General features: G+C 49.2%; 1 protein-coding gene across 5 annotated transcripts; it reads right to left on the reverse strand.

The window, feature by feature from the left end:
• Positions 1 to 356: 356 nt before the first annotated feature.
• Positions 357 to 16,282, reverse strand: GSG1 (germ cell associated 1). 5 transcript variants are annotated; one of them, XM_043564698.1, is made up of 6 exons: positions 16,043 to 16,282; positions 5,950 to 6,271; positions 4,384 to 4,572; positions 3,519 to 3,671; positions 2,732 to 2,843; positions 357 to 772 (listed from the first exon to the last, which is right to left on the reverse strand). In XM_043564698.1, the coding sequence occupies exons 1-6, from the start codon at positions 16,088 to 16,090 to the stop codon at positions 430 to 432; spliced, it is 1,167 nt and encodes a 388-aa protein (XP_043420633.1). In that variant the 5' UTR covers positions 16,091 to 16,282; the 3' UTR covers positions 357 to 429. The 5 variants fall into 5 exon arrangements, with proteins under 5 accessions (XP_043420633.1, XP_043420634.1, XP_043420635.1 ...); XM_043564699.1 differs by having other exon boundaries at positions 4,384 to 4,554; positions 16,043 to 16,281; XM_043564700.1 differs by having other exon boundaries at positions 4,507 to 4,572; positions 16,043 to 16,281.
• Positions 16,283 to 16,613: the final 331 nt, after the last annotated feature.

A 16,613-nucleotide genomic window follows, 5' to 3' on the forward strand; every position in this document is an offset into this window, starting at 1 on the left:
CTTCGTTTTCCATTCTGAGGCTTCCAGGAAAATTCAAGTGCATCGTGGAAAGGTGAGTCACAATCACCTGTTGAGTTGCCCACCTCCGTTCCTCCAAATCCCAGATAGATGACCAAACTGATAAACTCCTAAAGGACAGGGACTGTGCTGCTTAGCCCAGAACCTGGCACGTAACAAGCAATCAGTAAAGGAGAGGAGGTGATTCTGAACGTGGGAGATAGGGGGACGGTGAAACGAGACAGGAGACGGAGTGGGAAAGGAAAAGGGAGCGATGGCACCTGGGCACACACCCCTTTGGTCTTGTACTTTAAGATACTCTTGTTCTTACCCATCAAAACCATGCTTAAGACACAGACTTTGGCTTACGTACATGTTGATAACGAACATGTAAGGTTGGGTCCAGCCTGCCCTCTAAACCCCCCACTACTCCTAACACTGTTCTTCCTCTACGACTGACCCCGCCACCTCTTCCTTAAGAGCCTGGCTGGGTCCTTGTTGTAATCCCTTGTTGCGGAGCTCTGAGTAGAAGTCAACTCCTTCAGAGACAGAGCGGATGGGCTGATTGGGATACTGGTGGTAGCTGGTCAAAGGACCCCCTGTGTGGGCTGCACATAGCTGCTGGAGGAAACATTGGTGGTGATGTGGCAGGCAAGTCGGGTTTCCTTTGAAGCTCTTACTGTGCTTACACTTGAACTCCAGCACCAGCTTGGTGTATGTGTTGAAGGTGGTGACAGCCGATGCCATGCAGCAGGTGAAGGAAATCCAGGCCGTGCTAGGGATGAACAAAAAAAATTGCACAGTAAGAACCTGACCTCCTTACAGGTTTCAGGAAAAATACCATGATTCCTTCCCACCAGCAAACTAGGCCGATGCCCCTCAGGGTTTAGGGACCTGCGTGTGCTCCCTCCACCCCGTTGTAGGTCAAGAACCATGGGCACGAGGCCTTAATTTGGTCTGTCTTAGTAGGATACGTTCTGAATGTTTTGTAGTCCAAGGGAATGACTCTTGTAGTCAAGTAGTGTGAAGAGTCAGACTAGGAGTTTAACAGATTCGTTTTCACTGGATTGATCTGTTGTCAGTGCTGAGCTCCTTTATTCCCAGTGTGCCTGTTTTAGATACATATGTAAACACACATGTCGCGCGCGCACACACACACACACACACACACACACAGTTTTCTGGACTACTGTTTCCCAAGCTGCAGATACCCTTGTGATCTCCCGAGATTCCACAAACCTGTAGCTCAGCCGTGTAGAGTGGATGCAGCCCAACGCACCCCCCTCAGCACCCCCCACACCCTGCCAAAGATTTTCCTTTGTTCAGATCAGATGCCGAGAGTGATCATTGCTCTGCCTTCTTCGTTTTGACGTTAGCATTCTTAGGGTTCACAAATTGAGCCTCTCAGAGTCGTTCAGGAAATACTACAAATCTGGAGGTATTATAGGTTGTAATAGTGGAATTTGCCTATTATGAAAACAGTGTGGTTCTTGGCTTAAGGGAGTTTAGAATGGATGGAAGAGAAGCCGGAGATTTAAGAGAAGCTGGATGGATTTGACAAGGAAAAAAAAAAAAAAACCCACCAGGGAACTGTATCAAACACATTCCTAAAAACTTGGAAAGTCAACCCCTACATCTCCCCATGATTCTGGGAAGCCCAGGAAACAGGAAGTTGTGTGAGGTTAGCGAGGAATGTCAGGAGGTCAAGTGATGGTTAAAGCCAGGCCACACGCTGGCACAGTGTGTTCCTATCTGCTGCCTCTGACAGACTCAGTGGGCTCAGGTTGGCAATGCTTCTGATGGGGGTTTTGTAGTCTGAGCTCCGCAGATGTTGATGCCAAGAATGGCTTAAAGATAGACACAAGGTGCAAAACCATGTGTCTGGAAAATAAGTTCTGGTGGCTGGTGGATTAGGCCAAAGACGCCTGAATCAAATGGCCTGTTTCCTATCATGAGAAAAGGGGATAGGATCTCCTAACAGACATGGATGGGCTTCCATATCGCCTCCTTGAGCCCAGCACCGTGTCTTTTCAGCACGATGAAAGTACTTCACACTTATCCCAGACACTAGGGCAACTCCAAGCTGGCACCCGTGCAGCCGAGACAGCATGTTCCTCAAGGGAGAAGGCGAGGAACTCTTAAAGGGGATGTTTACTTGGTGTTTATTTTGTCATGGTGGCTGCTTCTCAAGAGAAATCGAAAACAACTGGCCCCTTCATTCTTTAAGGGTTAGGGAATGACCAGCAGGGGAGGTTTTATTTCTCACACAGTTTGGTGGGATAAGAATGGAAGTAGGAGGAAGTTACTCTTCATTACAGGAGAAGAGTCAGCCATTCACAGGCCATGGGACTCCAACCAAATCTCAAGGCTATCTCTTCGTTGCTCTGTCCTCCAATACCTTGAGCCACAAAATATTTAAAACATGGAGCATCGCTTCCGTAAGTCACATAAAACCAGTCTCGTTTCCCAAAGCAACATGTGTATTAGGCGAAGAAGCAACTGCTACCACCGTATCATCAGAAAAACAGAATCCCTTCCGTAGCTCCCCAGGAGGTGGGGAAAGAATAGATGTGACCTCATGGGCCAGCCCGCTGGTCCACAGACCCCTGGGATGAGGGATGAAGGTTGAAGAGAAGATAGGACAACACGGAGCAAGCACCTGCTTAAGGGCAGAACATCTAATGCAGGTTGGCTGAGGAGGGGGTAAAAGGCTCAGGAGACGGTAAGCACTTACTAGAAGGCCCAGCCATAATTCCAAGCATGTGGCCTCCAGTCTTCTGGACCCACGTTGACCGTTGCCTGGAAGACTTGTGAATACATCATATGGGCCACCATCCCCAGAAGGCCTACAGAGGGAACAGGAAGGCAGCGCCTTTAGAGAGACACTGGCATTGCCGTCTACAGGGAATAGGAGTTTGGAGCAACCGCCTTGTTTTGCATCAGGTGCAGCCTAGGTTGAGAAGTTCCATTACCCAGCTGCCACCACATTCCCAGGGAGACTCATCTGCAATGGGGGCTTCTCCTTGAATGCATAGCTTTCCAATAGGCTGCCCCAGGCTTTAGGTGTAGGGTTATGGGGAAAGTTTCTGCGTCAATGCTGCATTTGGGGCTTTTACTTCTTCCTACCCAGGCCCTGTACGTGAGCTTTATTCCTGATCTGTCTTATATCTGCAGATATAAGATATAAGATGTAAGATAGATATCTGCATCTCTTTCTCTTACTTGATCCAAAAGAGTCTTGAAAAGCTGTGTGTGTATATGTACAGCTGAAAAGCAAACCAAACCATATTTCACATACTGGGAAAGCTTGCAAGTAAAAAGAACCTAGAGATAAATCATTTTGCAGAGTACATAATGCTCTAATACAAAATTTCATTTCAACTCAAACATGCCTGCAACGTCCATTCTTTATACCGCCTGTGGGCACCCCGTTCCTGCCCTCCCTACAGACACACACGCCCTCCGGGGGTGCCTCAAAGGTGGCCAGGACACCCACCCCCTCCAGCCCGGGAGGCACGCACCTGACAGGACGGAGGAGATTGCCGCAAAGGCGCTCAGCTTGAGCCCGCAGCCCGGGTTCCCAGTGAACAGCAGGTCCATCAGTAGCAGGAGGAAGCTGACGAATTCAAGTCCAATGGAGGAGAACTGGGCTCCCATTGATAACCATAGGATCTCTGTCAGAAACCAGAAGAAGAAGAGCCCTCACCCAGGCAGTTAACTGAACGTGGTACAAATGATGACTATCAGACAGGGAAAAAGCCTTGCGGAGTCAGAGAAGGGGAGAATGAGAGCTGGAACCTGCTTGGGAGCTTCCTCCAATTTGGGTCCTTTGCTATCAGCCCCTCGGCTCTCTCTGCTCACTACCTGATATATCATCAAGTAAACTTGATTGGCTGGAAACACCGTTAGGGAGATTCCAGAAGAAACCATCTAATGGTCATAAAATCTTCCAGGGGCATGACTGCTATGGGTCATTTTTGTCTCTCTTTTCTCCTTATTGAATTTGGAACGATCAATTTTGTTTCTTTCTCCCTCCCTCCCTCCCCTTTTTCACTCCATTCCACTGAAAAATATATATAGAAAAAAAAATATTTATATGTATATATGGGAGGGAAAAACCCTCTAAGCTTTTCAACATGGTTACTAGGCAATAAGAGGAAGTTAGAGAGGTTGGTTGGAAGCGGTTTTCTATTTATGAACTTTATTTGTTCCTGCTGTTCCTGTTCTGCATTCCTGCATATGAATGAGCGTCAACTCTGGAAGCAAGGCGCGTCAGCCTGTGGGGCTCAGAAGAAGAGAAAAGGAGATCACAGTACAAGGCAGAGCACGGTTGGGCCAGAGAGGCCCAAGTCAACGGCAACTAAATTTGTTATCAAACCCACATACTTGCCACAAGCCCCGGGGGAGGGTGGGGGAGGAAAGCCTTCTCCATCAACCGCTTCCCTCCAAATCGGAGAGTGGGGTGACATGGGCCTTGCAACGCGGCAAACTCCAGTAGTCCTTTCTCACCTCTCTCGGTTGGTGGTGTGAGTTCAATGAAACTTCGGCACCTCTCCCCTGAAACACAGACGAGGTCTGACGTCCGGGAGGGGTGAAAACTCTGCCCCCAGTCTCCCACCTGGTTCAGCTCCATCCGTTCAGACCAGCGCCTGCCCGCATACAGTAGGCAGGCAATGGCATAGGCTAGAATTCCTCAGGATTAATTTCTCCCCGCGCCCCGCCCCGATTCCAGACAGTGAAGACGAGAACATCGCTGAGAGGGCTTCCGCAGGGAAACGTCCCCATTTCTCGTGCCGGGAAGGGTTCACAATCCTAGTGTCAACCTTTTGCTGCCGCTGTACCACTGGTCTGAAATGGCTCTCGATTGTTTCCAGGACTGGGGTTGGAGCAGTGCTCAGCGGGACGTTCATACTAAATCTAAATAGACACGCATTTATATTTCTCTTCCATCTCCTTTTTCCCTTAGCCCCAATTGGGAGAAATGGCATGTGGTTAATTGTACACAATTCTGGGCTTTAGAGAAACTTCACTAGCAAGTGACCTCTGAATGCTTTGCGCAGGGGGGAGGGGGGTGTCCTTAGGCCAACTGCTCCTGACCGAGAACCACAAGTGAAGGAAAGGAATGCACAATGACAGTGCACCGCTCTGCCAGTATACGCTGAGTGGCAGGAGACCTGGGAAGGTCAAGGGCACCCTTACAGGGTCTACTTACCCTCTTTGGGCTTCAGTTCCCTGACCTGGTAAATTATAATGAGAATACTTAGAAGGGGGCGGGGAGGGAGGGGCTCTACAGGTAACCTACTCTGATCCTTTCATCTCACCTGTGAGAAAATCAAGGTCTGTAGAGAGAGGAAGCTGCTCATATAAGGTCACAGCTAGGCAGAGCCAGGGCTTTTTCTAGAAGAATTATCTCTCCTCCCTTGGGTCTCCAAACGGCAATCCTAACTCACTAGAGTGGGAATTCTCATGATGTTACAAGTCTAAATGAAACCCTTTAAGGGTAATGCTGTTTTAAACCAGAGGGTCTACGAGACAGTCAGGAGGGGAAAAGCCAGATGGCCTTTGACCCTATTAAAAGGGAGTCCTGGGGCGCCTGGGTGGCTCAGCTGGTTACGCGTCAGACTCTTGGTCTCTGCTCAGGTCATGATCTCACAGTTCGTGGGTTTGGGGCTCTGTGCTGGTGGCGGGGAGCCTGCTTGAAATTCTCTCTCTCCGCCCCTCTCTCTCCCTTCTCTCTCTGCCCCTCCCCTCCCTAGCTCACGTGGGCTCGCTCTCTCTCGGTCTCTCAAAAATAAATAAAACTTCAAAGAAAGAAAAAGGGAGTCCGAGGAGAAGGGACACAACACAGAGGTGGGAGATGCCGAGCCCGGGGGTGGGGCCCAGCCAGGGATGGCGAGTGCCACTGCCCCCTGGTTCTTTGGCTGGGTAAGGTCCCCTGGGTGAGGAGCCCACCTGGTTCTTCCACGCTTTCCTCACAGGATAGCCACATGCCACTCCAGAAGGTATGGAAGGAGAAGCGGTCATCCCCAGCCTCCCAGCTGTATTGCACCACCTCCTGGGATGATGTGTTGTTGGTGCTGCTCCCATCCAAGGGCACCGGCACGTCAAAGCATTTGGCTGCCAGACCTTTTCCGCACACGGGCTTGGGCACCTTCTGTGTGCCCACAAACCAGTAGTTGCTGAGCAGGGATACTGTGGAGAGGCTGAGTGACAGCATGTTGAGGATGGCAGATAGGAATGCCCGTTGGCCATAGAAGCCCTGCGAGAGCTCCACCTGTAACAGACCCACAGGAGCAGAGAAGCTGATTGCAGAGCGCCCTCGGAGATCTGGACAGGGTGCCCGATCCGGAGGCTCCCTGGGCTCAAGCCACGCCCCTCCCCTGTGCCAGGCACAGCCCGCCCCGGGGGCTCTCTCCAAGGAGCCGTGTGGAGGCTCAGCTTTAGCAGTGGCCCGGAGAAGACGCCGTGGCGATGCTGTTTGTTTAAGCTGGACCTTATTACACGAACATGTTTACTGAGGATGATCTGAATAAGGATCAGATAATAACCTCAGTCAGAATGCGATTCAGCCACTGAGCTAGTCTATCTCAAGCTGAGTAAAAGAATTGTGGTCACTCTAATGCTCTTGCTGAGAATTGTTTTGATTTTGTCTTCACTGGAACGTAGTAGCCCTGATGGGCTGAGGTATTTGTTATTGTAACAGCAGAAGTTTTTGCTGCCCTCTTCTCTGCCTGACAGATTCCTCGGAGAGGAGAGGAAATGGGGATATGTTCTCTCGATAAACATTAAAGTGGCTCACCCCAGTCAGGGGGCGGGGAGCAAGGATTAGGGCCTTCAGGATTAAAGAAGGCAGTGGACCAACTGGGACGCGGGGGTGTTGAGACCCCGGGAGAGGAGATGGGGCTATAGGTTCTGAGAGATGGTGATCTGGGTCCGGCTTTCACACACTGCCACAGAGATGACAGAATCTCAAATGGGAGGTATCCGGGTGGTGCCCGTGGAGACCGGACACCAAGTGTCATGGTCATGGAGCCACAGGGAGGGTGCCCTTGGCCACTGGGGAGGAACTGGAGGGGCACCTCCACTGCTTGAGGCAGCAGTGGTGCCTGCAGAAAGATCTGTGGCCCGTGTGGCTCTGGCCGGAGCCCCTGACCTCCTTCTCACTTTTAGCCTAAGAGGAGAGCCAGCTGAAAAATGACTGATAGTAGATATTTCAACCCTGATGAGTGGTGGCTCGGAGCCAGACTGAACTTTAGAAAATAAAGAAATCTGACCGGTCTTGCACTTTTGTGTTATGGAGCTGTTTATACTGTTACATTAATACATACGGAACAGAAAAGAAGCCCATATTTAGTTGCTGACAGACGCTTCTTAAGTAAACCATCTTGAGCTTTCCGGGGGATCTCTCATATCAGAATTAATCAGACCTAAATCTTCTTAGCTTAAGAAACGTAAATAAAACCATAGCTAAATGGGACAGGCTCATAAATCTGCCTCATCATCTCCAGCTTAGCATTTTCTACATTTAACAGAGAACTTTATCTTAGAAATGTAACAGTTTGTTCTTCAGAATTTCCAGGGACTAAAACAGTGCATGCCACAGATAAAGGACAGATTATTTATGGCAATAAGAAATATATAAGGTTCATATGCATATAAAAATCAATACATAAAATACATGATAAAACAACTTCTGGAAAGCAATCTGCTAACATGATTTTTTTAAAAAAGCACTCAACAAATTAAATCCCCCAAGAATTGTCAGTCTGTGCAAGACTCTGGGTGACCTTGGTAAAGACTGAAAACCACAGCATCAGGAATGAAGAAAGATCTTATATTACCAGGTATGGAAGTCACATATTGCCCCTGTCCCCCCAAAAGAATGCTTTCATCTTGTTTTTAGTTCTGAAATCTATTGGTTTAGTCATTGCTCTGTTACTATAAGTTACTCTTTCTAATTATTTTCACATCCATTGCTTGAACAGGCAACGGACTTCCAGATGAAACATCTTCATTAATCATTCTGTATACAGACTGAGCTAATGATTTAGGCAATTCTATATTTTCAGCAACTTTATGGCTTGGAGATTTGACTATTATCACATCAGATTTTTTTCTTTACCCTCAATCCATTTCAAGTCACACGTATTTGTAAGGTATTCTGCAGACTGTTGCCAGAGAAGAATAATGAACCCCACACCATGGTATAACCACTTTGCAGCACCAAGGTGATAACCAATTTAAGGAAGCAGTGAGTTGAGAGACAAAGGATGAACAACAGCTTGGAGTAAAGTTCAAAGAGGCTGCTTCTAGAAGGAGTGTCCTACCAAGGATGGACACAAGGAGACTCATTGGAGAATTATTTTGATTATTGAATGGGAATTCATTCAAGAGCCCTTTCGAGAATCATCTTCAACACTTACAGTACTGCGCCCTTCATCCTGTATTTTATTTCTCCTCTAAACATGTCCTTTTCTCTCCAGGATTCAGATACCTCTTGCATTGGAAGGCCAAGTCTAATTTTGCAATGGTCTCTTTAAGGTTATCATGAAGGGGTAGCAGCCATAAGAAAATTTTATCTTTGGGGCACCGGGGTGGCGCAGTCGGTTAAGCGTCCGACTTCAGCCAGGTCACGATCTCGCGGTCCGTGAGTTCAAGCCCCGCGTCAGGCTCTGGGCTGATGGCTCAGAGCCTGGAGCCTGTTTCCGATTCTGTGTCTCCCTCTCTCTCTGCCCCTCCCCCGTTCATGCTCTGTCTCTCTCTGTCCCCCCAAAAATAAATAAACGTTGAAAAAAATTTTTTAAAAAAAGAAAATTTTATCTTTGCATATGCTGACAAGTCCCGCGCCAAGGTGACTCTCTACTCTTGAGAAAAGGGACAGAGAGTGGCTTCCTTGACACTCTGGCTCAGGCCAATTGGAAGTGCATAGGTGCCAAAACTAATTCTTCCATCGACAGAGGTTAACAGAAAAACTCAGAATTAACATAGACAACACATTGATGAGACAGACACACCTCTAAATCAGGTGCAAAATAACCATGGAATGTACGTTCTGAGCAATAAGAGTGGGAAGCTGGGTTACCTTGGCCATGGTCAGCGACTTGCTGCTTGTCTGAAGGACCACGGATGCCATCTGTGCCCCAAATCCCTTTGGTTTAATGTTGACAGAGTGAAACTGCCTTCCCACCCTCCCACCTCCCGGCCCCTCCCTCCTCCTCTACCTCCTATTTTTTTGGAGTGCCTCTTGATTAAACCGCTGCCTTGCAGGGAACGTGGGCATTTAATAATTGACAATGCAATCATGGCCCAGCTGTTCTGGAAGATTACATGGGAGAGCTTGCCAATAGGGATCCAGGATTAAGCACAAAGAAGCAAGGACCTGCATTCTCAGAGGGACGGGTCTTTAAAAAGTAAGTGAAGATTCAGTTTCCATCTGACTGCCGTTCCCTCGGTAGCTGGTGGGACTGGGCTTGATTTTATGGCAGTCACAGAAAATATTACAGGGTATAGGAAGAAGAACGTTTATTTTTTTAAAAAGTGTTTCTAAAACTTTAAAAAAGTAATTTGACAAACCAGTAAGGGGTGGATTGCATATCTTCTTGCGGCCAGCCACCTGAGAACCAGGAATTCTTTCCGTCCTCAAAAATTGTACCAATTAGGGGCGCCTGGGTGGCGCAGTCGGTTAAGCGTCCGACTTCAGCCAGGTCACGATCTCGCGGTCTGTGAGTTTGGGCCCCGCGTCAGGCTCTGGGCTGATGGCTCGGAGCCTGGAGCCTGTTTCCGATTCTGTGTCTCCCCTCTCTCTCTGCCCCTCCCCCGTTCATGCTCTGTCTCTCTCTGTCCCAAAAATAAATTAAAAAAACGTTGAAAAGAAAAAAAAATTGTACCAATTAATTGGGATGGCAAGGATGGAGCTCGTTCTGCAGCTGCTTTTGATTCTCCAAATACCCGATGCCACACATTTTTTTTTGTCCTGGGTGCCTTTGCAGGCGCTCTTTTTTTCTACCTGGAATATCCTCAGTCCCTTTTTATCTGGCGATCTGCCTCTTATCAAGAGTAGTGTTAAGGCCACTCATTCTTGGAAAATGTTTCTTTTCTCTCAAAGAACAACCCCCTCCTCTCTGTCCTTCCATACTGCACCCCTCTCGTAATGCTTTCTGTGGTTCATGTTAGTTGGCTTGATCGCCACTCTTTAATTGGAGAGCAGAGGTTCTCAATTCTGCCTGAGCATCAGAACAACCTCTGAGCATCAGAAAACTGAAAGATACTCAGGTTCCTGGGCCCCATCCTGAGATTCCACAGTAAGGCTGAGTGAGGTCCAGGAATGTGCAATTGCAGAAAACTCTTCGTATATACCCAGGGATGGACTTCTGGTTTCTGGTTCCGCAGGTAAAGAGCTTGGAAGTTGCCACTTCAGCTTTACAATGAGGAAAAGGCTGAACAGACTGGAAAATATACAGCCAGGGAATGAATGTACCATGAAGTAATACCTGTTTGATTCATTTTTGGGCTTAGGTTTAATGAAACCCTTCGTGTTCTACCCCGGCCCTCCCCCACCTCTTCCAGATTTGCCACCAACCAAGCCATGGTTTTGCTGTTGTGTATTTGTACAGTTAGTTTGGGGACTCAAAGGCCCGCTCCCCTCTGACAGAATTGATCCAGATTGTAGCCAGATGGGTGTCTGGATCTTGCTTCCTACTCTTCTAGGACTGATGTAACAGCACATTTGACACACATGTGCTTATGCCCAGGCGATGATTCTCCGTTTCACCCAAAGGACCCTTAATTCATCGTGGCAGAGCTCTCTCTCTGGGAGAAGGGAGGAGGAATTTTGTGGTCACTTTTCACGTTTCAACTGGCTACAGCTTTTGTCCTGACGCTGGGTGGCACTGTCTCCTCATGTTTTTCCTCTTCCGTCCTGAACTCCAGTCATGGGGTGCAGGTGGTTGTCCCTCCCTGCGGGGGATGGCTCTTTTTTCTTCCTTTGGCCTCCTCCCCACTCACTAATCTATACAATGCCATGTGTCAGCCTTTTGGAATTCAGGGCTCAGAACGAACTCTGGGAGCATCCAGCCGCTCCCTCGAGGACATCTCGCAGGATTATTTCCTGTAGCACATTTTTTGTGTGTGTGTGTGTGGCCAGTTCCAGTTTCAGTGACTCAATAGATCCTCAAATACTTCCCATGGGAAATACAACTCCACGGTGTCAGAAAATAGAGTTCGCCAATGTTTCCTGATGAGTTTTGTGCACATTTTTCTTTATTGAATCGTATCCTCATTCCCTTTTCCACCCCAGAACAGTGAACAATTCTTTTCCCTGCTCTGTGCTTACACCCTTCAAATACTTGCAGACGCTTCTCATATCCCGCTTGAGTCACTGTTTGGCACGGTCTGATGTCTTTGGTTTTTATTGCCTCTGCTCAGAAACCGCACCCCCTCTGCCCTCATAGCATTACATGTGCCTTCTCCAAGGGAAAGGGGACGGGAGCGGCACAGGCTGGAGGTTATGTGAGGAGGCCTAGAGGTAGACTGAGTGAAACCAGGGACAATTTGGCTCTGGGGTCTTCTGCTAACTCAGGCCCTTTCCCAGCCCGTTACATACTCCTCATTTTGTATGATTCTTCTTAAAGAGAGCCTCCAAAGTTACATTACTTTAGGCCTCCCCAAAGCCTGAATCCACCCCTTCGAAGGCTGGCTCTTTGCATGGCTGGGCTGGCTGGCTACTAGCTGTGATCCATCTCGAGGACAACCTCCCTCCCTGAGGACCCGATGCCACAATGTCTAATTTCCCCTTTTTGATGAACCATGAGGTTCTCTGTCTGGCATCCCACTCACTTCCTTTCATTATAATTTAGGCATGTTAATATTTTTTTCTTCTCTTTCCTCTCTTAGAACAGAAAAAGTCATTGCTAGTCAATGCACCATGACTATAATTAGGTTGGGCTCAGAAGCTCATGACTCAGGACAGACACAAAGATTCCACATCCCCAAACAGTATTTAACTTTGGTATGTTGGACTGTTACCATGTCAGGACGATTCCCCATGGGGATGTATAGGTGACTCAGCATTTATGACATCACCAAACCAAGGGTTGGGACTAACCTATACTTGCTAAGGTCCTCAGTCCCTGTTCCCCGCACTGTACGAAACCGTATTTATTAAGTACACACAAAGGGAAACAATGGTTTGGGGACACCCACACAAACTCTGTAAACAGGAATCCAATTTATTGTTTTGTGAATACAGTGTCCATTAGACATGATTAAAACAATGGGTAAGAATGCTGAGCCAGAGAAAATTGCATAGCATACCACTTCCCTAAGGCAAAGCCTCGTGGCAAATCCCTTCTTGTCTGTCCCCCGTCCCATTATCAATAGTGGCCTCTTCTCCCAGGATAGGTTCATTTGCCCTCCCTAGCAGTAGTATCTCTGTCCTTTGCCCAGGAGTCAGATTATCTGACCCATGACCCATTAACTAATCCCTTTCTGTTACTCAGCAGACAAAAAGCTGGAGTGGAATGCGAAATGTTTCTGCTGTCGCTGGCTCCGATCTACATGCCTCTGTTCTTTGTTCCTGCACGTCCTACCGTGTGCCTCTCAGGCAGCTCATAACACGCTCACTTGACTTTAAGTCGCTAGATACAGGAGCAGCTGTGTTTTATTCATTGTTGATCGTCAGCGCCCGGCACTTTCTAACATCCGGGAATCAGTGAATGAGGTTTGTAATGGAAACCAGGCTCAGAATACAATGAGGAAGCCTATGGGTGAAGAGCACATGTGAATAAAGAAAAGTGTCCCAAACAGTCTTTTATTGTTAAGGGACGCGCAAATCTTCCTGATTCCCATACAGGAGAACAGTGAGAAGGTAGAAGGTCCACCGGTCCACAGACACACCCTGTGCCTTTCTACACAGATGCACCCATAGTTTCACTGAACAGATCCGCTGCCAATACATTTCCTCCCACCTGTGGAAACATTCCTGCTTTTTGATGAGCAAAGCCCAGAAAACAGCAGTGATCTCACGAACGAGTATTATCTTTGGTTCACAGATAGCAGGGTACAAACAGATTGCTTAAAAGCCAGTGACGGATTGGAAATGCCATGTCCTTTCCCAAGCTCTGTGATTCCCTAGTGATTGGAACCCATTCGGATGACATATCTTGAGCCATCTGAGATTTCACAGCTCCACAGCTCACAGAATCACTGATAAAACGAGGAATGTCTTCACGCAGGACATTTTGATAGGCCTCCCAGCCCAGAAGGGAAGAGTCATGTCACCGAAGTGCCCGTGCCGAATGTCCAAAATATTAACATAGGACCCTTAGCTGTGGGATTTCTCAGCCTCAGGTTAACCTCACCCGCAAGTGTTTAGTGTCCGCATGGCCCCAGAACAGGGGCGTGTAGAATAAATACGACTCCTTTCTAACATGGGTCCCCAGTTGAGTTCTGGGAACGCTTCTACTTATGTCCAGTGGGAAGGACTGAAGAATAGCATTTGGGGGCCTCTTCTCTGTCGCCTTTCCCTTTCCGTTGTTGGTGGAATTGTTAGAGGGCTTTTGCTAATGCAGTCATTTCCAGGAGAGGAAGCGGCCTTTCTTCCATGCCCTAAGCAGCTGGAGTGAATCAGAGCGGCAGCCACATCTGCACATCCTGTGGGGCAATCGCTCACGCGCGGGTGACCGAGCCCTCGGGGCCAGCTGGGGCTGGGGGCTCTTGGGGACCGCGGGGCGGGAAGGGGCGCCGAAGGGGAGCGGCCTCCCCAGGGATGCTCAGGGCCCGGAGCTGGGCCGCCCCATTTGCACTCCGCGCGCGCCCCCCTCGTCCCTACTTTTCTGCTCTCCCTCCCCCCCTGCAGTCGCGGTGTCCGAGCCCAGCCGAGTCCCCGCCGACTCCCTTCGCCCCCCTCCCTCCATGAGTAACACCTCCGCCCCCGGTTTACTATGGCTCCCCGGTCGCCTAGCAGCGGGCGCGCGTTGCCATGGCGACGCGCCCGGAGCGTGTTTTGAATTGTTTGGCGAGGCCCCGCCCTAGCGGCTGAGCGCTGGGGACGCGAGCGGGTGGGGCCGGGGACTGGGGCCGGGGACTGGGGCCGGGGACTGGGGCCGGTCTTCCTCTCCAGCCTCCTTCGTCAGCTGACAGCCGCGGCCCGGGCCCTCCCGAGACCAGGAGCCGGCGAGAGCTGGCGGGAGGGAGGCCGGGCCGCCGCCACGTGGTGCCCAAGGCTGGCCTGCTGGCCGGCGGCGGCTCCTGCGCCGCCCGGGTCATCCGATCATCTTGTCACGCCCCGGCCTGTAGGCCTGAGGGTCAGGAGGTTCGGGGTTCAGGGGAGCCCAACGTCCGGCGTTTCCCAGCCCCGCCCTTCCCCTAAAGGCTCAGGCCCCTGGCCGCTGTTCTAAAGCAAGACTGTGTCTTTGCCTCCTTTCGTGGGCCCAAGAGGGGAAACTGGGACACCGAGAAGCCTTAGTTCTGGGTTCTCGTCACTACTCCGCCCACCGCTGGACTAACGATTTCGGCCAAGTTACACAACCTACCTGAGTGATTCAGAAGTAAATTGGGAGAGAGTTGTTCCTCACGGTCCCGCCGTGAAGACCAAGAGGCCTCGTGAAAGTGTGGAGGAAGGGGAAGGGAATCTACGGTGTTTCGGACACCTTGCTAGGCTCCTCACAAACATCTCCTTGAACCCTCACAATAGGCCTGAAGGACAGGTGGTTTCCAGAGGGAGCATTTGACTTGCTCCAGGCCGCAATGCTAGTAAGTGGTGGAGTCAATATTCAAAGTCTCTTGTTTCAACCCCAGGCTGCCCCTCCGTAAAGGGGAGGCGCACACACTTAAAGACAGGGATCGCAGGACAGATTATGGAAACGTACACAGAATGATGCCGCGCATTGTGTTTTATACTTCAGATATACAGATAAACTTCCATACCCCCTCTGTCTCTCCTAAATCAATAATCAATAAAATTTACCATGTCTGGCTTTTTCTATCGCGTTCTTGCCCATTTCTGTGGGTTCTCCCATTTATGACCTATTCACTTTGGGTTTCTATCCTTTCTTTTGTGATCCCTAATATCCAGCCAATTAACAGCACACCACATTGCTCTGTGTGCGTGAGTGTGCGTGTGGGTTTTATTTCTCTGGCGAATTGCAAGCTTCATTTTTCTCTCCCGAGAAAGGCAAGAAGTATGCGAATGAACATTTGCTTTTTTAGTAACCCTTTGAGCGGAAAGATGGCAGTTCCCAACTATCTCAGATGGGAGGCAAGTCATTTCCAGACGTGAGTTCTCCTAAACAAGCCAAGACATCTTTTGCCGACCGTGAGGGTCTTTTTGGAGCTGCAAGGATCCCTGCAGATACTCCCAGGTTCCCTGAGACCAGAAAGAGCCCAACTAAGGTTGTGCTGTCCTTAGTTCCAGTAGATTCCAGATCAGAGCTCACTACCAGCAGGACCATGGGGATGCCTCACCTTTTTCTGGCAGAGAACTTAAAATCTGCTCTTTCTTCATTAGAGTGATACACAGCTCTGTGGTTACCACTACCGCTGAGCCTTTTACCAGGAACCAGATTTTGGCAGCGGGAATCATACAGATGGGAGGGAGGAAAGGAGAACTAGAGGGCTCTAAGTAGTCCTGGGAGCAGCAAGGAAAAGCAAGATGAAGAGGCAAAGGAGGAGGGAAGGGAAGTATAATGGAAGAAGATGAAAAAAACCCCAAGGCCGAGGTATGGCCATCACCAGGTTTATCAATAAAAATGGGGCTTGAGTAACAAATTTTGATCCTGTTTTGTATAATCCCATGGTGTGTTCTCAAGCTCCTTACCATGAGCCTGTGAAACAAGGCAGTGAATTTTTATATGCTGTATTACAAATCCACCATAAGGGGTATGATGCAGGGGAGAGTCATGAGATTTCAAAAATTTTGTTGTGATGACGTGTTGTTGTACTGAACTGTTGAATTTCTATACGGTATACCCGAAACTACCATTTCACTGTGTGTCAACGAACTGGATTTAAATAAAACCGAAAAAAAAAAATAAGTCTTGGTACCTACCTTCTGGGTGAGACAAACATTTTGAGTCAGTTGGGAGGGTTTGCTCATTCACTTTTGAAGCTCTGAGGCAAGGGTGTTTCCGTTTCTCTTCGGCTCTGCCTTAATCGGTTGCACGGAATGAGTTTCTGGTGTGAAGACGAATCAGGTCCCCTCTTGCCAGCAGAGGGGTGAGGTGGTGTGAGATGGGCTGCCGGAGATGGAAAGGATATCCTGCGGCCCAGGGCGGGTGGGGCTGGCTGACACAAGAGGTTTTCTCTGTGACATCACAGTGGGAGGTAGGGATATCTCTGCTGCCCACCCCCCCCCCGCCTCCTCTCACCACCCCCAGAAGGATGGGGGGGGCCACTCTGGGGTACCTGCCAGAGACCTGGATATCTTCTGAGTCATCCAAACCTGCGCTGCTGTTCCTGGGCAGAAGAACACGCTCCCTGCCGGGGATCCTTGTGAACCAGCAGATTCTGAAGGCCAGGGATGGTTCCCACATGTTGCTGACCACACTGAGGCGGGAGGTTCTAGACCAGTGCCGTCAGAGAGAAATACGATATGAGCCATACATGTAATTTACAATTTT

This window comes from Prionailurus bengalensis, chromosome B4, assembly GCF_016509475.1.
Source record: "Prionailurus bengalensis isolate Pbe53 chromosome B4, Fcat_Pben_1.1_paternal_pri, whole genome shotgun sequence".
Taxonomy (NCBI): Eukaryota; Metazoa; Chordata; class Mammalia; order Carnivora; family Felidae; genus Prionailurus; species Prionailurus bengalensis.

Excerpts from the sequence above, each read along its gene's own strand:
- GSG1 (XM_043564698.1), bottom strand. The coding sequence starts at position 16,090 with ATGAGCAAACCCTCCCAACTGACTCAAAATGTTTGTCTCACCCAGAAG. Across the intron at positions 4,573-5,949 it reads GGAAAGCGTGGAAGAACCAG|ACCTCGTCTGTGTTTCAGGG; the intron begins GTGGGCTCCTCA and ends CCCGGACGTCAG. Across the intron at positions 2,844-3,518 it reads AATCTCCTCCGTCCTGTCAG|GCCTTCTGGGGATGGTGGCC; the intron begins GTGCGTGCCTCC and ends TTCCCTCTGTAG.